Here is a 20,836-nt window from a genome sequence, read left to right as displayed (position 1 = left end):
ATACTACCCTGAGATTTATTATCAGAGTAGGTATATGCACCACATACTACCCTGAGATTTATTATCAGAGTAGGTATATGCACCACATACTACCCTGAGATATATTATCAGAGTAGGTATATGCACCACATACTACCCTGAGATTTATTATCAGAGTAGGTATATGCACCACATACTACCCTGAGATTTATTATCAGAGTAGGTATATGCACCACATACTACCTGAGATTTATTATCAGAGTAGGTATATGCACCACATACTACCCTGAGATATATTATCAGAGTAGGTATATGCACCACATACTACCTGAGATATATTATCAGAGTAGGTATATGCACCACATACTACCTGAGATTTATTATCAGAGTAGGTATATGCACCACATACTACCCTGAGATTTATTATCAAAGTAGGTATATGCACCACATACTACCCTGAGATATATTATCAGAGTAGGTATATGCACCACATACTACCTGAGATTTATTATCAGAGTAGGTATATGCATCACATACTACCTGAGATTTATTATCAGAGTAGGTATATGCACCACATACTACCCTGAGATTTATTATCAAAGTAGGTATATGCACCACATACTACCTGAGATATATTATCAGAGTAGGTATATGCACCACATACTACCCTGATATATTATCAAAGTAGGTATATGCACCACATACTACCTGAGATTTATTATCAGAGTAGGTATATGCACCACATACTACCTGAGATTTATTATCAGAGTAGGTATATGCACCACATACTACCCTGAGATATATTATCAAAGTAGGTATATGCACCACATACTACCTGAGATTTATTATCAGAGTAGGTATATGCATCACATACTACCCTGAGATTTATTATCAGAGTAGGTATATGCACCACATACTACCTGAGATTTATTATCAGAGTAGGTATATGCATCACATACTACCCTGAGATTTATTATCAGAGTAGGTATATGCACCACATACTACCTGAGATATATTATCAGAGAAGGTATATGCATCACATACTACCCTGAGATTTATTATCAGAGTAGGTATATGCACCACATACTACCTGAGATATATTATCAGAGAAGGTATATGCATCACATACTACCCTGAGATTTATTATCAGAGTAGGTATATGCACCACATACTACCCTGAGATTTATTATCAGAGTAGGTATATGCATCACATACTACCCTGAGATTTATTATCAGAGTAGGTATATGCACCACATACTACCTGAGATATATTATCAGAGAAGGTATATGCACCACATACTACCTGAGATATATTATCAGAGTAGGTATATGCACCACATACTACCCTGAGATTTATTATCAGAGTAGGTATATGCACCACATACTACCTGAGATATATTATCAGAGAAGGTATATGCACCACATACTACACTGAGATTTATTATCAGAGTAGGTATATGCACCACATACTACCCTGAGATTTATTATCAGAGTAGGTATATGCACCACATACTACCTGAGATATATTATCAAAGTAGGTATATGCATCACATACTACCCTGAGATTTATTATCAGAGTAGGTATATGCACCACATACTACCTGAGATTTATTATCAGAGTAGGTATATGCACCACATACTACCCTGAGATTTATTATCAGAGTAGGTATATGCACCACATACTACCCTGAGATTTATTATCAGAGTAGGTATATGCACCACATACTACCCTGAGATTTATTATCAGAGTAGGTATATGCACCACATACTACCTGAGATTTATTATCAGAGTAGGTATATGCACCACATAGTACCCTGAGATATATTATCAGAGTAGGTATATGCACCACATACTACCCTGAGATTTATTATCAGAGTAGGTATATGCACCACATACTACCCTGAGATTTATTATCAGAGTAGGTATATGCACCACATACTACCCTGAGATTTATTATCAGAGTAGGTATATGCACCACATACTACCTGAGATTTATTATCTGAGTAGGTATATGCACCACATACTACCTGAGATTTATTATCAGAGTAGGTATATGCACCACATACTACCTGAGATATATTATCAGAGTAGGTATATGCACCACATACTACCCTGAGATTTATTATCAGAGTAGGTATATGCACCACATACTACCTGAGATATATTATCAAAGTAGGTATATGCACCACATACTACCCTGAGATATATTATCAGAGTAGGTATATGCACCACATACTACCCTGAGATATATTATCAGAGTAGGTATATGCACCACATACTACCTGAGATTTATTATCAGAGTAGGTATATGCACCACATACTACCTGAGATATATTATCAGAGTAGGTATATGCACCACATACTACCCTGAGATTTATTATCAGAGTAGGTATATGCACCACATACTACCTGAGATATATTATCAGAGTAGGTATAAGCACCACATACTACCCTGAGATATATTATCAGAGTAGGTATATGCACCACATACTACCTGAGATTTATTATCAGAGTAGGTATATGCACCACATACTACCCTGAGATTTATTATCAGAGTAGGTATATGCACCACATACTACCCTGAGATTTATTATCAGAGTAGGTATATGCACCACATACTACCCTGAGATATATTATCAGAGTAGGTATATGCATCACATACTACCTGAGATTTATTATCAGAGTAGGTATATGCACCACATACTACCTGAGATTTATTATCAGAGTAGGTATATGCACCACATACTACCCTGAGATTTATTATCAGAGTAGGTATATGCACCACATACTACCCTGAGATTTATTATCAGAGTAGGTATATGCACCACATACTACCCTGAGATATATTATCAGAGTAGGTATATGCACCACATACTACCCTGAGATTTATTATCAAAGTAGGTATATGCACCACATACTACCCTGAGATTTATTATCAGAGTAGGTATATGCACCACATACTACCTGAGATTTATTATCAGAGTAGGTATATGCACCACATACTACCTGAGATTTATTATCAGAGTAGGTATATGCACCACATACTACCCTGAGATTTATTATCAGAGTAGGTATATGCACCACATACTACCCTGAGATATATTATCAGAGTAGGTATATGCACCACATACTACCTGAGATTTATTATCAGAGTAGGTATATGCACCACATACTACCTGAGATTTATTATCAGAGTAGGTATATGCACCACATACTACCCTGAGATTTATTATCAGAGTAGGTATATGCACCACATACTACCCTGAGATTTATTATCAGAGTAGGTATATGCACCACATACTACCCTGAGATTTATTATCAGAGTAGGTATATGCACCACATACTACCTGAGATTTATTATCAGAGTAGGTATATGCACCACATACTACCCTGAGATTTATTATCAGAGTAGGTATATGCACCACATACTACCCTGAGATTTATTATCAGAGTAGGTATATGCACCACATACTACCCTGAGATTTATTATCAGAGTAGGTATATGCACCACATACTACCCTGAGATTTATTATCAGAGTAGGTATATGCATCATATACTACCTGAGATTTATTATCAGAGTAGGTATATGCACCACATACTACCTGAGATTTATTATCAGAGTAGGTATATGCACCACATACTACCTGAGATATATTATCAGAGTAGGTATATGCACCACATACTACCTGAGATTTATTATCAGAGTAGGTATATGCACCACATACTACCCTGAGATATATTATCAGAGTAGGTATATGCACCACATACTACCTGAGATATATTATCAGAGTAGGTATATGCACCACATACTACCCTGAGATTTATTATCAGAGTAGGTATATGCACCACATACTACCCTGAGATATATTATCAGAGTAGGTATATGCACCACATACTACCTGAGATATATTATCAGAGTAGGTATATGCACCACATACTACCTGAGATTTATTATCAGAGTAGGTATATGCACCACATACTACCCTGAGATTTATTATCAGAGTAGGTATATGCACCACATACTACCCTGAGATTTATTATCAGAGTAGGTATATGCACCACATACTACCCTGAGATTTATTATCAGAGTAGGTATATGCACCACATACTACCCTGAGATTTATTATCAGAGTAGGTATATGCACCACATACTACCCTGAGATTTATTATCAGAGTAGGTATATGCACCACATACTACCCTGAGATTTATTATCAGAGTAGGTATATGCACCACATACTACCCTGAGATATATTATCAGAGTAGGTATATGCACCACATACTACCTGAGATTTATTATCAGATTAGGTATATGCACCACATACTACCCTGAGATTTATTATCAGAGTAGGTATATGCACCACATACTACCCTGAGATATATTATCAGAGTAGGTATATGCACCACATACTACCCTGAGATATATTATCAGAGTAGGTATATGCACCACATACTACCCTGAGATATATTATCAGAGTAGGTATATGCACCACATACTACCTGATTTATTATCAGAGTAGGTATATGCACCACATACTACACTGAGATTTATTATCAGAGTAGGTATATGCACCACATACTACCCTGAGATATATTATCAGAGTAGGTATATGCACCACATACTACCCTGAGATATATTATCAGAGTAGGTATATGCATCACATACTACCCTGAGATTTATTATCAGAGTAGGTATATGCACCACATACTACCCTGAGATATATTATCAGAGTAGGTATATGCACCACATACTACCTGAGATTTATTATCAGAGTAGGTATATGCACCACATACTACCCTGAGATTTATTATCAGAGTAGGTATATGCACCACATACTACCCTGAGATTTATTATCAGTGTAGGTATATGCACCACATACTACCCTGAGATATATTATCAGAGTAGGTATATGCATCACATACTACCCTGAGATTTATTATCAGAGTAGGTATATGCACCACATACTACCCTGAGATTTATTATCAGAGTAGGTATATGCACCACATACTACCCTGAGATATATTAGCAGAGTAGGTATATGCACCACATACTACCCTGAGATTTATTATCAGAGTAGGTATATGCACCACATACTACCCTGAGATTTATTATCAGAGTAGGTATATGCACCACATACTACCCTGAGATTTATTATCAGAGTAGGTATATGCATCACATACTACCCTGAGATTTATTATCAGAGTAGGTATATGCACCACATACTACCTGAGATTTATTATCAGAGTAGGTATATGCATCACATACTACCCTGAGATTTATTATCAGAGTAGGTATATGCACCACATACTACCCTGAGATTTATTATCAGAGTAGGTATATGCACCACATACTACCTGAGATTTATTATCTGAGTAGGTATATGCACCACATACTACCTGAGATTTATTATCAGAGTAGGTATATGCACCACATACTACCCTGAGATATATTTTCTTTCAGGCACTTACAGTAGAACAAAGAAGTACAATAGAATCAATGAAAAACTACACATGAACTGAGTGTGACAAATTGTGCAAATACAAAAAGAAACAAGTAATAATAATAAATAAGTAATCCATTTTATCAATGTTCATTGATGCTTAAATATTTGCCATGAATCTTCTGTGTCCACCTCAGAGGGAGACATGGCTTCAATTTAATTTTCTAATCAAAGAACATTCCAGCCATGAGCTGGTATCAGAGAGGGTCTCTCAGCCTGCATCGAACACCTGATACATGTTTAGTGTTTTATCATATCTGTATATTCAGTTCTCGGAATACAAAAACCAGCATTGCATGGTGAAAGAGTTGGTTGTTGACTCGAGGAAGAAGTGGGGGTGAACACTATCCTGAAGAGATGGTCAGCAGTTTCTATTTCCTTGGCATCTGTATCACCTGCAATCTCACACTGATGCACTGAGATGTGACATGTGAGATGCCCACTCAGATTCTCATTAACTTCAGTGGGTGTGCTCTACAACGTAATGTATCCTGATGGGCTGTATCTCAGCCTACTATAGCAACCATTCTGCTCTTGACCAACTAACCAGTAGAGAGTGGTAAACACAGCCCAGTCTATCATAGGCTCATCACTTCCTTCCTTCCATTCAGTCTATCTTCACAGTACATTACTTCAGGAAGGCCAGTAAGATTTTCATGGATGCCTGCCACCCTGGCCATTTCCCCTTCTTTCCCTTAATTTCTGGAGCTTAAAAAATTTAAAAGCCAAGATTTGACAGCTTCTTCCACACTGCTTTTAGACTTTCAAACCAATCAGCTCAGAATCAGAATCAGGTTTATTATCACTGACTTATGTCAGAAAATTATTTGTCTGGTGGCAGAGGTACAGTGCAATATATAAAAGTTACAATAAGAAATATAAAAAAGTAATAAATTGGTAGTGCAAAAAGAGAGCAAAATAGCAAGGTAGTGTTCATGGAGCATTCAGAAACCTGATGATGGAGGGGAAAAGGCTGGTTCTAAAACATTGAGTGTGTGTCCTCAGCTCCTGTCCCTCCGTGTTGATGGTAATAGTGAGAAGAGGGCATTCCTGTGTGTTGAGGTCCTTAATGATGGATGAGACATCACCTTTTGAAGATGTCCTCGGTAGTTGAGAGGCTAGTACCCGTGATAAGGCTGGCTGAGTTTACAACTTTCTGTAGCTTTTTCCGATCCTGTTCGTTGCCCCTGACGATGATGCAGTCAGTCCAAATGCTCTCCACACTCCATCTGTAGAACTTTGCTGGAGTCTTTGGTTTCATACCAAATCTCCTCAAACTCCTAATGTAGCTGTTGTCAAGCATTCTACATAATTGCATCAATATGTTGGGGCCATATAGATCTTTCACATCCTAGTCCTATGGTACTATCAAGTTCTTCGACTCTTTGCATTCCTAGCATCAGTAGAATCTCTCGTATTTAATCTTTGCACCATTCTGTTGTTTTGCACTTGTCATTGCATTTATTGTTGTTTTTTGTTATTACCATATATACCCTGTGAGCTTCAAGTGAACATGGAATTCAATCTCACCCTGGTGTACAGTAAATTGTAATAATTATTATCTACATTTGCACAGCCTGTTTGCAGTTCCCGATGTCTACAGTTTATCGATCCTGTCTACAGTTACTGTTCTATAAATTTGCTAAGTATGCCTGCAGAAAAAGAATCTCAGAGTTATATGTGGTGAAATGTTTGTACTCCCAAAGTAAATGTTAAATTTACTTTGAAAGTTGAACTTTGAACATGAAAATAAAAGACAAAAGGATGTTAATTAAAAGCAAAGTTAAATAAATATGTTTGAGCTTCTATTTAAAAGTCTCACACACAAAATGCTGGAGGTCCAGGCAGTATCTATGGAAAAGAGTGTCTTGGTGATGTGCTGAAAGGTTTTTGCCCAAAACATCGACTGTACTCTTTTCCATAGATGCTGCCTGGCCTGCTGAGTTCCTCCAGCATTTTGTGTGTGTTGCTTGGATTTCCAGCATCTGCAGATTTTCTCATGTTTGTGATTTAAAAGTGTCTACTCAGTCTGCATCCCTTACAGTTTCAGCCATTGAATTCCACAGATCAGGGCCGTGACCTGCCGATTATCGTTTGAGGAAAGTTGTTTAAATTTAAAAGAGCGGCCGAGGAAGACCTGAGAGCTTGAGCAGGATTATAAAATAATAGGATTTCTTCTAAAATGGGGCCACTGTGCTTAATATATCTGTCATGTTATTGTTGAAAGGATCAACCATTTCATTTACTGAGCAGTTTAGGTAACATGGGTCAGATAAACTAGGCAGCTCAGAGAATGTTAATAAACTGATCTAACGTGATTGGAGTGTCAGCCCGGCCAGTAACTGCCAATTTCTCATTATTAGGTTGAAATATGGAAAGAATCAAATAGCCCCTTGCTGCCAATTGACATCCATGTACCAAGTGAACACACCCAATCTGTGAAAGCGTTCCTGGAATACCATGGCATACAGTACTCAATATTGATACAGGATCTTCAGGTATGATCTTCCAACTGTTCCCGAAAAGTTGTGTCTCCTTATTATTACTCTGGACTGGTACTGGCTCTGTCTTTGCCAGTTAATATTAGAATAAATTGTTTATGATCCACTGCTGATCTTTCAGGCACTGTTGGACGAAGAGCAGAAAGAAATGTTGTTGTCCCAGCACAAGGAGCGCAGCACTGGGTCTTTCAACTATGCTACCTATCACACATTGGAGGAGGTAAGTCCAGCAATGACCGTGAAAGCAAAATATTTCAGTCAAAAGTAATGATAATTTAAAAACATCTTATTTCATCTGGGTGGCCTCCAACTTCAATTTCTCTAATTTCCAGTAATTTCTCCTCCCTCCCCCTTCTCGCTTTTTGCACCCTCTATTCTGGCTCCCCTCTTACCCTTCTCTTTTCCTCACCTGCCCATCACCTCACTTTGGTGCCCCTCCTCCTTCCCCTTCTCCCATGGCCTTCTGTACTTTCCAATCAGATTCCTTTTTCTTCAGCCCTTACCTCTTCCACCTATCACTTTGCAGACTCTCACTTCATCCCCTCCCCCTTACCTGGTCTCACCAATCACCCGCCAGCTTGTCCTCCTGCACTTCTCCCTACCTTCTTAATCTAGCTTCTTCCCCCTTCCTTTCCAGTCCTGATTGTTCTGTTTGTGGTACTGGGAGGCTGGGTGGCCGTGAGAGATGGAGAGGTGATGTGCTTATTTTGTCATCCACCCAGAATGCCTTCTCACATTGTATTGAGTGTGTAACACAAGGGGAAGTTTGACAGCAGCTCATAAGGATCAAAATATACATGAATACATAACATATCCCTCCCCTGTATTTGAAAGGTTTTCCCCTTCCCATATACAGACCAGCTGCGGAATGATTAACATTCAATAGAGTAATCATCAGATGAAACCAAGGGCAAAACACATTAATTTATCTAAACTAGTGAAAAGGGTAGCCTGCCTCTATTCCCAGATGTAACCCTTGGGATTATTCTGCTCCAAGTGCTGAGGGTTAGTCTCGAAACTAGGGATCCAATTTGTCTGGAGGCCACTTGTTCCTGTGAGGGTATGACGCCAAAGTCATTTTATCTCTTGGTGGTGATGTATAGATCTTGACTTGGTACTGCATTGTCAGCAGAGGGTGCCTCAGAAAGCACAGGTGGTAGGGGAGCACTGGCCGTGTCATTTGATCTTAGTGCAGGTTCTGCAGTCACTGTCTCAGAATCCTGTTCATTTCTACAGCTGCATCTCGGTTGGTTAGTTTGCATTGGTTTTGTGTCGCCTCAGAAGTGGGCAACAGCTGATCAACGTGCTTTCTCCAGATGTTGTTGTTACTAGTTTCCAACATGAATGACTCACGACCAGTTTGTGCCACAACCGTCACAGGTATCCACTTTGTTCCAGAGATGCAGCTCTGGGCAAGTACTCTCTCTCTGTGGAAGTTCTGTGTTGTACTTTGGCAGGTCTCTCTGCTTGGATTTTCTGTTTTGTGTTTGGCAGTCTAAGCAGGTCAAGCAAAGTTGTCATCGTCAGTGCAGTGGCTGCCGCCATTTTGGTGGTATAAGGTGTGTTGTGGTATGTCAGCAAGACAGTGCTAAGATGCTGGTTGAGGGATCCACTTCCCACTGAAGTCTTGAGGGCTTGTGTCATTCCTTGAACAGCAAGGGCATTAGTGGCTGGATGACAGGTGCTGACCTGCTGAACACTATAAATGCTTTGAACTTTTCAGACAGGAGTTGTGGGCCATTGTCACTTACAAGCTGTTGAGGAAGCCCAAAATGGCTAAAGATGGCAACCACAGGCCATTTGCTCTGTGTGTCCACTACAACCAGGAGCACGTCGTCTTCTACAGGTCCTGCAAAATCTATGTGAATCCTCTACCATTTCCATGGATGCAAAGGAGCAAACTGAGGAACATTTCTCACTGGCTGACAATGTGGGCATGCTCTGGCCCTCTCTTCAATGGTTAGGTCCAGTCCTGGCCACCAGAAGTAACTGCGCGTTATTTCTTTGCTGTGCACTTTGCATGTCGGTCATCATGCACTTGCTTTCATAATAGTGGCAGAATGACAACACAGTAGTTTCAGAGTAAACATCCTGCTTGGACTGTGAGCTCCTGACATCGAGCCAGAGAAGCTTTCAATTCCATGGTTGGCTCTCCTTTCCATTCGTGAGTTACGACGATTGCCACTTTACATAGAACAGGGTCAGTACGTGTGTGCTTCTAGACTTGTGTCATAGTTATCACAGCTGTAGATACTTACTTGAAGTAAAAGATCTCTTTCAGGGAGGCTCTGGAGCTGTGACAGCTAAGGGAAAGCTGGATAGTCCACCAGCATTCAAATGGTGGTCAAACCGCGCCCCCCCCCCCCCGTACTTTATATCGTACTGATGTGCAAATTGCATCAGAGCCCAACATTGCAGTTAATTAGAAGCCAGTGAAGGCATGCCAGTATGTAAACCAAAAATGGATGCCTAATGGTGATGATCCCTTTAGTGCAAATTATCAATCAATCCTGCAAAAAACCGTCAATAAAGGGAAGAGGGAATTTTCAGCTATAAGAACCAGGCTGATGATTACCTTGAAGTCTCCACAAAGCCTTAAAGACCCATCCCATTTTATGACAGGAGCCACCGGAGTTGCCCATTTACTCACACACACTGGTGTGTACCATATCCTGGGCACGAATTTGCAATTCAGCCTCTTACTTTAGCTCGAGAGCGTATGGACCAGGTCCTGCCTTCTGGCATTTGGGTGTTGTGTCGGGCTTAATGGTGATTCCTCTCATACTGTCCAGTTCTCTGATGAATACTTTGCTCTGTTTCTTCTGCACTTCTTGTAGACCAGTGCTCCCACCAATCACGTACACTTCATGCCAGTTGAGTTTGAGCTGCTAGAACGAGCAGAAGCGCTGGATAACTACCTCTAAAAAAGTACAGTGGAAGTTTCCTTCCCTGTTCATTGATCTCCACTGTAACATATACAATGTCCCTCACTGGAACAACCTCACCAGTATAAGTCTCTAAAGTCAACCTTGTTCCTTCTGGGATGAGATGCTGCAATTTCTCCTTGTAAGCTGTCTCTGACACCAGTGATACTGCAGCACCCACATCCGCACTGTGACCTCATCCACCCGGGGGCTCACCCAGCAGCATCCAGCAGTCATCCTTGTGTCTACAAGTAAAACTTGTAAAGCTTCTTCAACCACAGAAATCATGTGTCCTTTTGTTTGCCCAAAGGTAATTTTTCTTTATTACAGTGTTTCTGATTGCCAGTATCTTTTTACTTTTACAAGTGTCCCTTTTTTCCACAGCTTTGGCAATCTAAATTCCTATACCAGCATTCTTTTGCTGGAGTGCTCGGTTTCGTCATAATGGAGTACAGATTGCCAATAGGTGTGTTATTGTTAAAGTCTGTAGAAACTTTATGAACCTGGGAAGATGTATTAATAGGTGTTCTTCTTTAGCTGCCATCTCCATAGATGTACTAATCTCAATTTCCTTCTGCAATGTTAGTCTGTCTTCTGTAAGCATACGTTTCTGAATTGCCTCCCTACGCAGAGCACCCATGAATCTATCACATAATGTTATTCAGCACTGCCCAAAATCACCGTGTTCAGGCAATTGGTTCAGAACCACCACAAACTGTGAAATAGACTCACCTTCCTTTTGATCTTTTTTCTGAAATCTAAATCTCTCTCTAATAATCAAAGGTTTACATTCTTTAAGACTTTAACTATATCTCATAAGGCTTATTGGCAGGCTCAGTAGGTTGCACTAGATTGCGTAATAAATTATATGTTTTTGTACCCGGCACTGTCAGAAAAGTCAGAACATGAATATCATCTGAAATTTAATTTGCCAGTGCAAAAATTGCAGACCTTTCATTATATGAACTCCGGTACTCTGTCGGTTCGTCACTCGGCACCATACTTCCAAACATCGTCACCACTTTCAAACACAATCATGTTTCAGACAAGTTAACTAGTTTTCTCTCTCTCTCACTTTCTTATTTGTTTTATGTACCTGCCCCATTCCGGTTCTCTCCCCTTGGATTTCTTTTACTCACAATGCCTTCTGCAGCCGACTTCTCGTGGCTTGTGACAGCTTCTTTTTGCTCACAACCGTATACTCCCAGCTTGGGATCTGGATGTTTTTTGCTGGAGGGAACAAAACGATGCGTTTCACATGAGGACGTCACCTCATCACCACCTGTCATACTTCTGGCACTGGGAAGCTGGGTGGCTGTGAATACAGGAGAGATGAGGAGCAAACATCCCACTATTTATTTTGCCTGGAAGTCATGTAACCAGAAGGGCCTCTCAGGGCCCGGGCCCAAGAGTAGGGAATGAGCTGAAGCTCGGACGATTTAAGCTCTGAGCCAGACTGAAGAGGCCAGGTGCACATCTGTGCACTGAACTTCATTCAGCTTGCTGCTCAGCAAGCTTTACTTATCTCTGCATCCATAGCTGTGGCCTGCAACTAACTCACTTTTGTAATCTTTAGATCTGAATGCTATTTGCTTACTTATATTGTCTGCAAGACTTTTTTTTCCTCTCTGTTTCCACATTGGGTGGGTTCTTTTGTTTAAATTGAGTTTCTTTGTGGCTGCCTGTAGGGGATAAATCACTGTGGTAAACCGTGTATATAGGTTGTAACTGGGTTGTCTGTGTGGACATGACCCCTCTGGACGCCCCCCTCTGCTGACTGCTCCTGTGGCTCCTCCCACAGACCCCTGAATAAAGGCGATTGTGTCACTGCTCCTCCCTCTGTCCAGGGCAGACATACAGCACGGACGTGGATCCATTTTACTGTTAATAAAAGCCTTTCAGTCTTTACTCTACTTCCAGTCTTTTGGAGTAATTAATAGTGCATCAATTACAAAGTTGTATAAAGTAAACATACTTTGATAAAAAAAGAACTTTCAACTTTAAACATAACACTCAGGGAAGCTTGACAACAACACATAAGGATTAAAGAATACTGTACATGAATGCATAACACCGATAAAGGGTCTCCAGCCGAAACATCGACTGTCTATTCATTTCAGAATCAGAATCAGGTTTATTATCACCAGCATGTGACGTGAAATTTGTTAACATAGAAGCAGCAGTTCAATCCAATACATAATATAGAAGAAAAAAAACAAAAAAAATAATAATAAATAAATAAAGAAACAAACAAATTAATTAATTAGTTAGTTAATTACGGTATATGTATATTGAATAGATTAAAAATGGTGCAAAAAACAGAAATACTATATATTGAAAAAATGAGGTAGTGTCTAAGGGTTCAATGTCCATTTAGGAATTGGATGGGAGAGGGGAAGAAGCTGTTCCTGAATCGCTGAGTGTGTGCCTTCAGGCTTCTGTACCTCCTACCTGATGGTAACAGTGAGAAAAGGGCATGCCCTGGGTGCTGGAAGTCCTTCATAATGGATGCTGCCTTTCTGAGACATTGCACCTTGAAGATGTCCTGGGTACTTTGTAGGCTTGTGCTACAGATGGAGCCGACTAAATTTACAACCCTCTGCAGCTTCTTTCGGTCCTGTGCAGTAGCCCCTCCATACCAGACAGTGATACAGCCTGTCAGAATGCTCTCGGTGTGGCACAACTGTAGAAGTTTTAGAATGTATTTGTTGACATGCCAAATCTCTTCAAACACCCAATAAAGTATCACCGCTGTCTTGCCTTCTTTATAACTGCATCCTCAGAGATCTTGACACCCAGGAACTTGAAACTGTTCACTCTCTCCACTTCTGATCCCTCTATGACGATTGGTATTTGTTCCTTTGTCTTACCCTTCCTGAAGTCCACAATCAGCTCTTTCATCTTACTGAACTGATGGATGTTTAAGGACAGAAGAATATTTTAATATATTCTTAATTATATGATACAGAGGGAGAAAGGTTAAAATTTGAGAAATATTAATCGAGAGTAGTGATATTATTTTCTTTTCTTCTCTTATATATACATTTTTATCTTACGGGGGAGCTGGGGGAACTTCGGATCAATTGCTACGAGATTCATGTGTGTAATCATGGCGATTGCCATGACTGGTACAACGGAGGGGGGTAATGTTGTGTTTTTTTTCATTCACAACATTAGTAGGGGGGTATTTTGTTATTTTTTTCTTTATAATCTATTTTTCTTTTATCTTTCTTTCTTTGCCTGGACAATCGGGTGGGGGGGGGGGGGGGCGGGGACACATAGCAACATGAAGAATTTTGAAAAGATTCCCCAAGGTACTACGAAAGTTGAAAGATTAGGTATTATTATAGATTGGAGTAACCCTGTTAAAAATAATGACCAATTTACTGAATTTTTAAAGTTTTAATGTTAATGGGCTTAATGGACCAGTGAAAAGAAAAAGAATTTTAACATATATTAAGAAAATGAAAATACATATAGCTTTTTTTTTTACAAGAAACACACTTAACAGAGATAGAACATCAGAAATTAAAGAGAGATTGGGTCGGAAATGTTATCGCAGCTTCATTTAACTCAAAGGTGAGGGGAGTTGCAATTTTGGTTAATAAAACTTTACCAATTAAAATACAAAATGTATTAATTGATTCTGTGGGGAGATATGTAATTATACATTGTCAAATTTTTTCAGAACTATGGACTCTTATGAATATTTATGCATCAAATGAAAATGATGTAAAATTTATACAAGAGGCCTTTTTGAATTTGGCTGATGCATATGACAAAATATTAATAGGTGGAGATTTTAATTTTTCTTTAGACCCTGTTTTAGATAGATCAACAAAGGTTGTTACAAAATCAAAACTAGCAAAATTAACTTTATCATTGATGAAAGATTTAAATTTGATTGATATATGGAGAAGAATTAATCCAAAAGAAAGAGATTATTCATTTTATTCAAATAGACATAAAACTTATTCAAGGATAGATTTTTTTCTATTATCAACGAATATTCAAGACAGAGTGAAATATATGGAATATAAAGCAAGAATATTGTCAGATCATTCCCCCTTGATAATGACAATGATAATGATGGATAAAGAGGAATCAATTTACAGATGGAGATTTAATTCAATATTATTAAAACGTCAAGATTTTTGTGATTTCATGAAAAAGCAGATTCAGTTTTTTTTAGATACAAATTTACATTCAGTTGATAATAAATTTATAGTATGGGAAGCAATGAAGGCATATTTGAGAGGTCAGGTAATAAGTTATACTTCTAAAGTTAAGAAGGAATATATGGTAGAAACAGATCAATTGGAGATAGAGATTACAAAATTAGAAAAAGAATCTCGAAGATATATGACAGAAGAAAAAAGAAGACAACTTGTTAACAAGAAGTTACAATATAATACACTTCAGACAGACCGAACAGAAAAAGCAATTATGAGAACTAAACAGAGATATTACGAACTAGGTGAAAGATCACACAAGATTCTTGCTTGGCCAGACTTCCAAAACGATAAATGCAATTAGAACAAGTGTAAATAAAATTACTTATAAACCTTTAGAAATTAATGAAATTTTAAAGAATTTTTATTCTGAACTGTATCAATCAGAATCACAAAATGATAATGTTGAGATAGAAAGGTTTTTTATCACAAATAACTCTTCCAAAATTGAATTCGGAAGAACAGAAGGGATTAGATATGCCTTTTACATTAAAAGAGGTCGAAGAAGTTCTAGGATCACTTCAGAGTAATAAATCCCCAGGAGAAGATGGTTTTCCGCCCGAATTTTACAAAAAGTTTAAAGATTTATTAATTCCTCCTTTTATGGAGTTAATACACCAAGCGGAAAGAATGCATAAACTTCCAGAATCTTTTTCGACAGCTATTTTAATAGTATTGCCAGAAAAAGATAGAGATCTTTTAAAGCCAACATCATATAGACCTATTTCTTTGTTGAACACCGACTATAAAATAATAGAAAAAATGTTATCTAATAGATTATCTAAATACTTACCAAAATTAATACATATGGATCAAACAGGATTTATCAAAAATAGACAATCAGCAGATAATGTAACTCGGTTACTTAGTATCATTTGACACAAAAGAGGGAGAAAATGAGTGTGGCAGTTGCTTTAGATGCAGAAAAAGCATTTGATAGATTGGAATGGGATTTTTTATTTAAGGTATGGGTTAGGAAAATCTTTTATAAAATGGATTAAAACCTTAAATATTAATCCCAAAGCTAAAGTAATGACAAATGGTCAAATTTCAACATCATTTCAGTTAACAAGGTCAACTAGATAAGGTTGTCCATTATCACCTGCTTTATTTGTGTTGGCGATAGAATCATTAGCTGAATTAATTAGAATAGACCCAGATATTATGGGTTTCAGAGTTAACCAGGAGGAATATAAGATTAATTTATTTGCTGACAATGTTTTGCTTTATTTAACAAACCCATTGTATTTGCTGCGTAAATTATCTTCTAGATTGGAAGAATATGGGAAAATATCAGGCTACAAAATAAATTGGGATAAAAGTGAAATTCTACCCCTTACTAAAGGAGATTATAGTCAATGTCAATTAATAACTCAATTTAGGTGGCTGATAAATGGTATAAAATATTTAGGTATAAGAGTTGATAAGGATATAAAGAATTTGTATAAATTAAATTATTTACCATTATTGAAAAAAATTCAAGAAGATCTTGATAAATGGATGATGTTACCAATAACATTAGTAGGCAGAGTAAATGCTGTAAAAATGAATGTATTCCCTAGATTACAATATTTATTCCAAACACTACCAATACAATTACGGCAGAAGTTTTTTCAAGAGTTAAATAAATGTGTGAGGAAGTTCCTTTGGAAAGGTTAGATGTCAAGAATATCGTTGGAAAAATTGACATGGAAATTTGAACTAGCAGGGTTACAACTTCCAAACTTTAAAAATTATTATAAAGCAAATCAACTTAGATTTATTGCATCTTTTTTTGATGAAGATAAACCAGCGTGGATTAGAATAGAACTAGATAAAATAGGAGAAAATATACCAGAAGATTTTATATGTAAGTGGGAATCTAAATGGATACGGGAAAAGAAAGAATCTCCTATACTAAAACATTTGATTGATTTATGGAATAAGATAAATGTTGATGATGAGATAAAGAAATCTTTATTAGCAAAGAGACCTTTAATTCAAAATAAACATTCCTTTTACAATGGATAACCAACTTTTATACAACTGGTTTCAAAAAGGGATTAGATATATAGGAGATTGTTTTGAAGGAGGTATATTAATGTCATTTGATCAATTAAAGAGTAAATATAAAATATCAAACAACACTCTTCTTTGTTATTTCCAATTAAGGGCTTATTTAAGAGATAAATTGGGTCAAACAATGTTATTGCCGAAACCTAATGAAATAGAAATTTTAATTCAAAAAGGAAAAATTTAAAAAATTATTTCTTGTATGTATAGTTTGATTCAAAAGCAAGCAATTAAACAAGGAATTCATAAGTCAAGACAAAAATGGGAAACTGATTTGAATATTAAAATTGAAGAAACAAATTGGTCAAGACTATGTCTTGACAGTACGACAAATACAACAAATGTCCGGCTAAGACTAGTGCAATATAATTTTTTACATCAATTATATATTACACCACAAAAAATAAATAAATTAAACCCAAATTTATCTGATCAATGCTTCCGATGTAATCAAGAAATTGGTACTTTTTTACACTCTACTTGGCCTTGTTTTAAAATTCAACCTTTTTGGACAAATTTAAGAGTTTTACTGGAACAAATTATTGGAATACAACTTCCACATAATCCAACATTATTTTCACTAGGCGATATTGAAGGGATAAAATCGAAATCCAAGTTGAATAAATATCAGAAAGAATTCATAAAAATTGCATTGGCAGTAACCAAAAAGGCTATTGCAGTTACTTGGAAATCGGATTCATACTTAAGTATAGATTGTTGGAAGAATAAAATTTTTAGCTGCATTCCACTTGAAAAAATTACTTATAATTTAAGAGATAAATATGAAATATTTCTGAAAATTTGGCGCCCTTATTTACAAAAGATAGGATTAAATATATAGGTGCTCCGAAGATAAAATTATTGGTTATCTGGGGAAAGAAATAAATATACATATTAAAGCTATCATGAACTCCATGGAGCATGTGGGGATCTTCCGATATCCAGGCATTCTTTCTTTCTTTTTTCTTTCTTTCTTTCTTTCTTTCTTTCTTTCTTTCTTTCTTTCTTTCTTTCTTTCTTTCTTTCTTTTTTCTTCTCTTTTTTTCTATAGGGATATGTTAGGGGGAGGGGGGAAGGGTTGATAATTTTTTTTTTCTTTCTGTAACCTATTTGAAAATTCAATAAAATTTTTTTATAAAAAAGGCTTTGAGTTCATCTGGTGTTGAAGCATTGCTGCCATTCATGCTATTGGGTTTTGCTTTGTAGGAAGTAATGTCTTGCAGACCCTGCCAGAGTTGTCGTACATCCGATGTTGCCTCCAACCTCGATTGAAATTGTCTCTTCGCTCTTGAAATAGCCCTCCGCAAATCATACCTGGTTTTCTGGTACAGGCCTAGGTTGCCAGACTTGAATGTCACAGATCTAGTCTTCAGCAGACTACGTACCTCCTGGTTCATTCATGGCTTTTGGTTTGGGGATGTACAGTAAGTCTTTGTAGGCAGACACTCATCCACACGGGTTTTAATGAAGTTGGTAACAACTGCAGCATACTCATCCAGGTTCAAAGATGAATCCCTGAATACAGTCCAGTCCACTGATTCAAAGCAGTCCTGTAGGCACTCCTGTGCTTCCCTTGTCCAAGCCTTCTTTGTCCTCACCACTGGTGCTGCAGTCTTCAGTCTCTGCCTATCCTCAGGGAGTAGAAGTTCAGCCAGGTGATCAGACTTCCCGAAGTGAGGGCGTGGAATTGTACAGCAGGCATTCTCGATGGTGGTGTAGCAATGGTTTCCATAGATACTGCCCAAGTTGCTGAGTTCCTCCAGCATTTTGTGTTTGTCGCTCTGGATCTCCAGCATCTGCAGAATCTCCCGTTTATGTTGTCACTCTTGACTGGGATAGAAATATCATGCACTCGAGCATAATTCCCCAAATTGATGACATTGATAGCAGTTTTGCCTGTGTGATGGTCATCACTGACCCCAACCTTCAGTCTCCACTCAGTCAGTCAGTTGTTTGATACTCATTGTCTATCCTTTGACCACGCACTCAGACATTGTAAATTTGATCTTAATGTGGCAAATTCTGCTAGAGATTCAATGTGCAGCCTTTGGCTGAGGGTAGATTTTAGGTTTACTCTGAACACCATCTAGCTGTCAAGTCTGCAATTCATAAGACAGGGACTGGAACTGAGCTCTAACCCACCACGAAGAGCCATTTCCAAAGTTCCTGAGGCTGATTTTAGAGATGCACTGATTCTTTGTGATGATATAGTCCAGGGAGCAACGTAAGATCTTCTCACTGGTCAAACACAAAGCAAATTGACTTATGTCTGTCTTCTCTTTCCCAGATCTATGATTGGATGGACAAATTTGTGGCTTCAAACTCAGGTCTGGTCAGCAAAATACAGATTGGTACCACCTTTGAAAACCGGCCGATCTATGTCCTCAGGGTGGGTATAAACTGGTTCTGATTTAATACTGAATCTTGTGAAATTTCAGCAGAACTCCTACAACGCAACATCGCCTGACAGACAAGTACCATTAAATGCAGCATAAAGTTGTTGCAGGAATTAACGCAAAGACACCGTAGTGTAAGTGGTGTAGTGGCATCAGCACTGGACTTCGAGGTAGTGGTCCTGGGTTTAAGACTGGCCGGCTCCCTCAATGCTTTCCATCCATGCTGGGTTGAGGATCGAGCTAGTAACTTGGAAAAAACCATAAGACATAAGAGCAGAATTAGGCCATTTGGCCCATCGTGTCTGTTCTGCCATTCAATCATGGCTGATCCTTTTTTCCCCTCCTCAGCCCCACTTCACGACTTTTTCCCTATAATCTCTGATGCCATGTCCAATCAAGAGCCTATCAAGCTCTGCCTTAAGTACGTCCAATGACCTGACCTCCACAGCTGCATGTGGCAACAAATTCTACAAGTTCACCACCCTCTGGCTAAAGAAATTTTTCCACATCTCTGTTTAAATGGACACTCTTCTATCCCGAGGCTGTGCCCTCTTGTCCTAGACTCCCCCCCACCATGGAAACATCCTCTCCACATCTACATGGTGTTGGCCTTTCAACATTCAAAAGATTTCAATGAGATCCCCCCTCATCCTTCTAAATTCCAGCGAGTACAGACGCAGAGCCATCAAACATTCCTCGTATGATAATCCTTTGAAAGATTTCAAAGGTACATTTAATGTCAGGGAAATGTATACAATATACATCCTGAAATTCTTTTACTTTGCAACCATCCCTGAAAACACCCGGTAATTCGACATACCTAATTAGGGAAAAAGAGGTGTCTCCGTTTCACAGCGAGAGGGGAGACATAACAAACAACTCGCTGATTTACGGTGTTAAAAGTCTGTTGCGTCACTCTTTCCGAGCCCTGTGCCCAAAGAACTTGGGTCTCTGGGCACACGGCCAGCAGCCAGCTCGCTGTTTTTGATCTTCCATCTCCCACGCCACACCAGATTCCTGCGGAGGCACTGAGCTCGAGTATGCCCACCTCCAGAGCCACGAAATCCTGGAACTCCGAAGGTGAGCTAATCTTCTAGGCCGCATCCTTGGTATATCGAATAGCGGCCAGTCGTGAGACCCTGAGAGCATGTCCAATTCCCCCAAAGAACTAAAGTCAGCGTGTAACTCCAGGTCAAGGTCTTCAAAAGAACCCTGAAAGGGAAAAATAGAGATATTAAACATAGAAATAGA

The 20,836-nt window shown here is 38.3% G+C and overlaps 1 protein-coding gene across 1 annotated transcript in view; it reads left to right on the top strand.

Moving 5' to 3' along the window:
• The window catches only part of LOC140738859 (carboxypeptidase A1-like), a 44,784-nt gene that overhangs the window by 9,051 nt on the left and 14,897 nt on the right, over positions 1–20,836 (top strand). The window contains exons 3-5 of the mRNA XM_073066807.1: positions 7,844–7,978; positions 8,103–8,201; positions 19,477–19,578. Of these exons, the coding sequence (XP_072922908.1) occupies positions 7,844–7,978; positions 8,103–8,201; positions 19,477–19,578 (336 nt within the window). The remainder of the gene's footprint in view (positions 1–7,843; positions 7,979–8,102; positions 8,202–19,476; positions 19,579–20,836) is intronic.

Source organism: Hemitrygon akajei, chromosome 14 (genome assembly GCF_048418815.1).
Source record: "Hemitrygon akajei chromosome 14, sHemAka1.3, whole genome shotgun sequence".
NCBI lineage: Eukaryota > Metazoa > Chordata > Chondrichthyes > Myliobatiformes > Dasyatidae > Hemitrygon > Hemitrygon akajei.
Note: the sequence above shows the minus strand (reverse complement) of the source record. Positions and strands in the feature narration are given on the sequence as shown.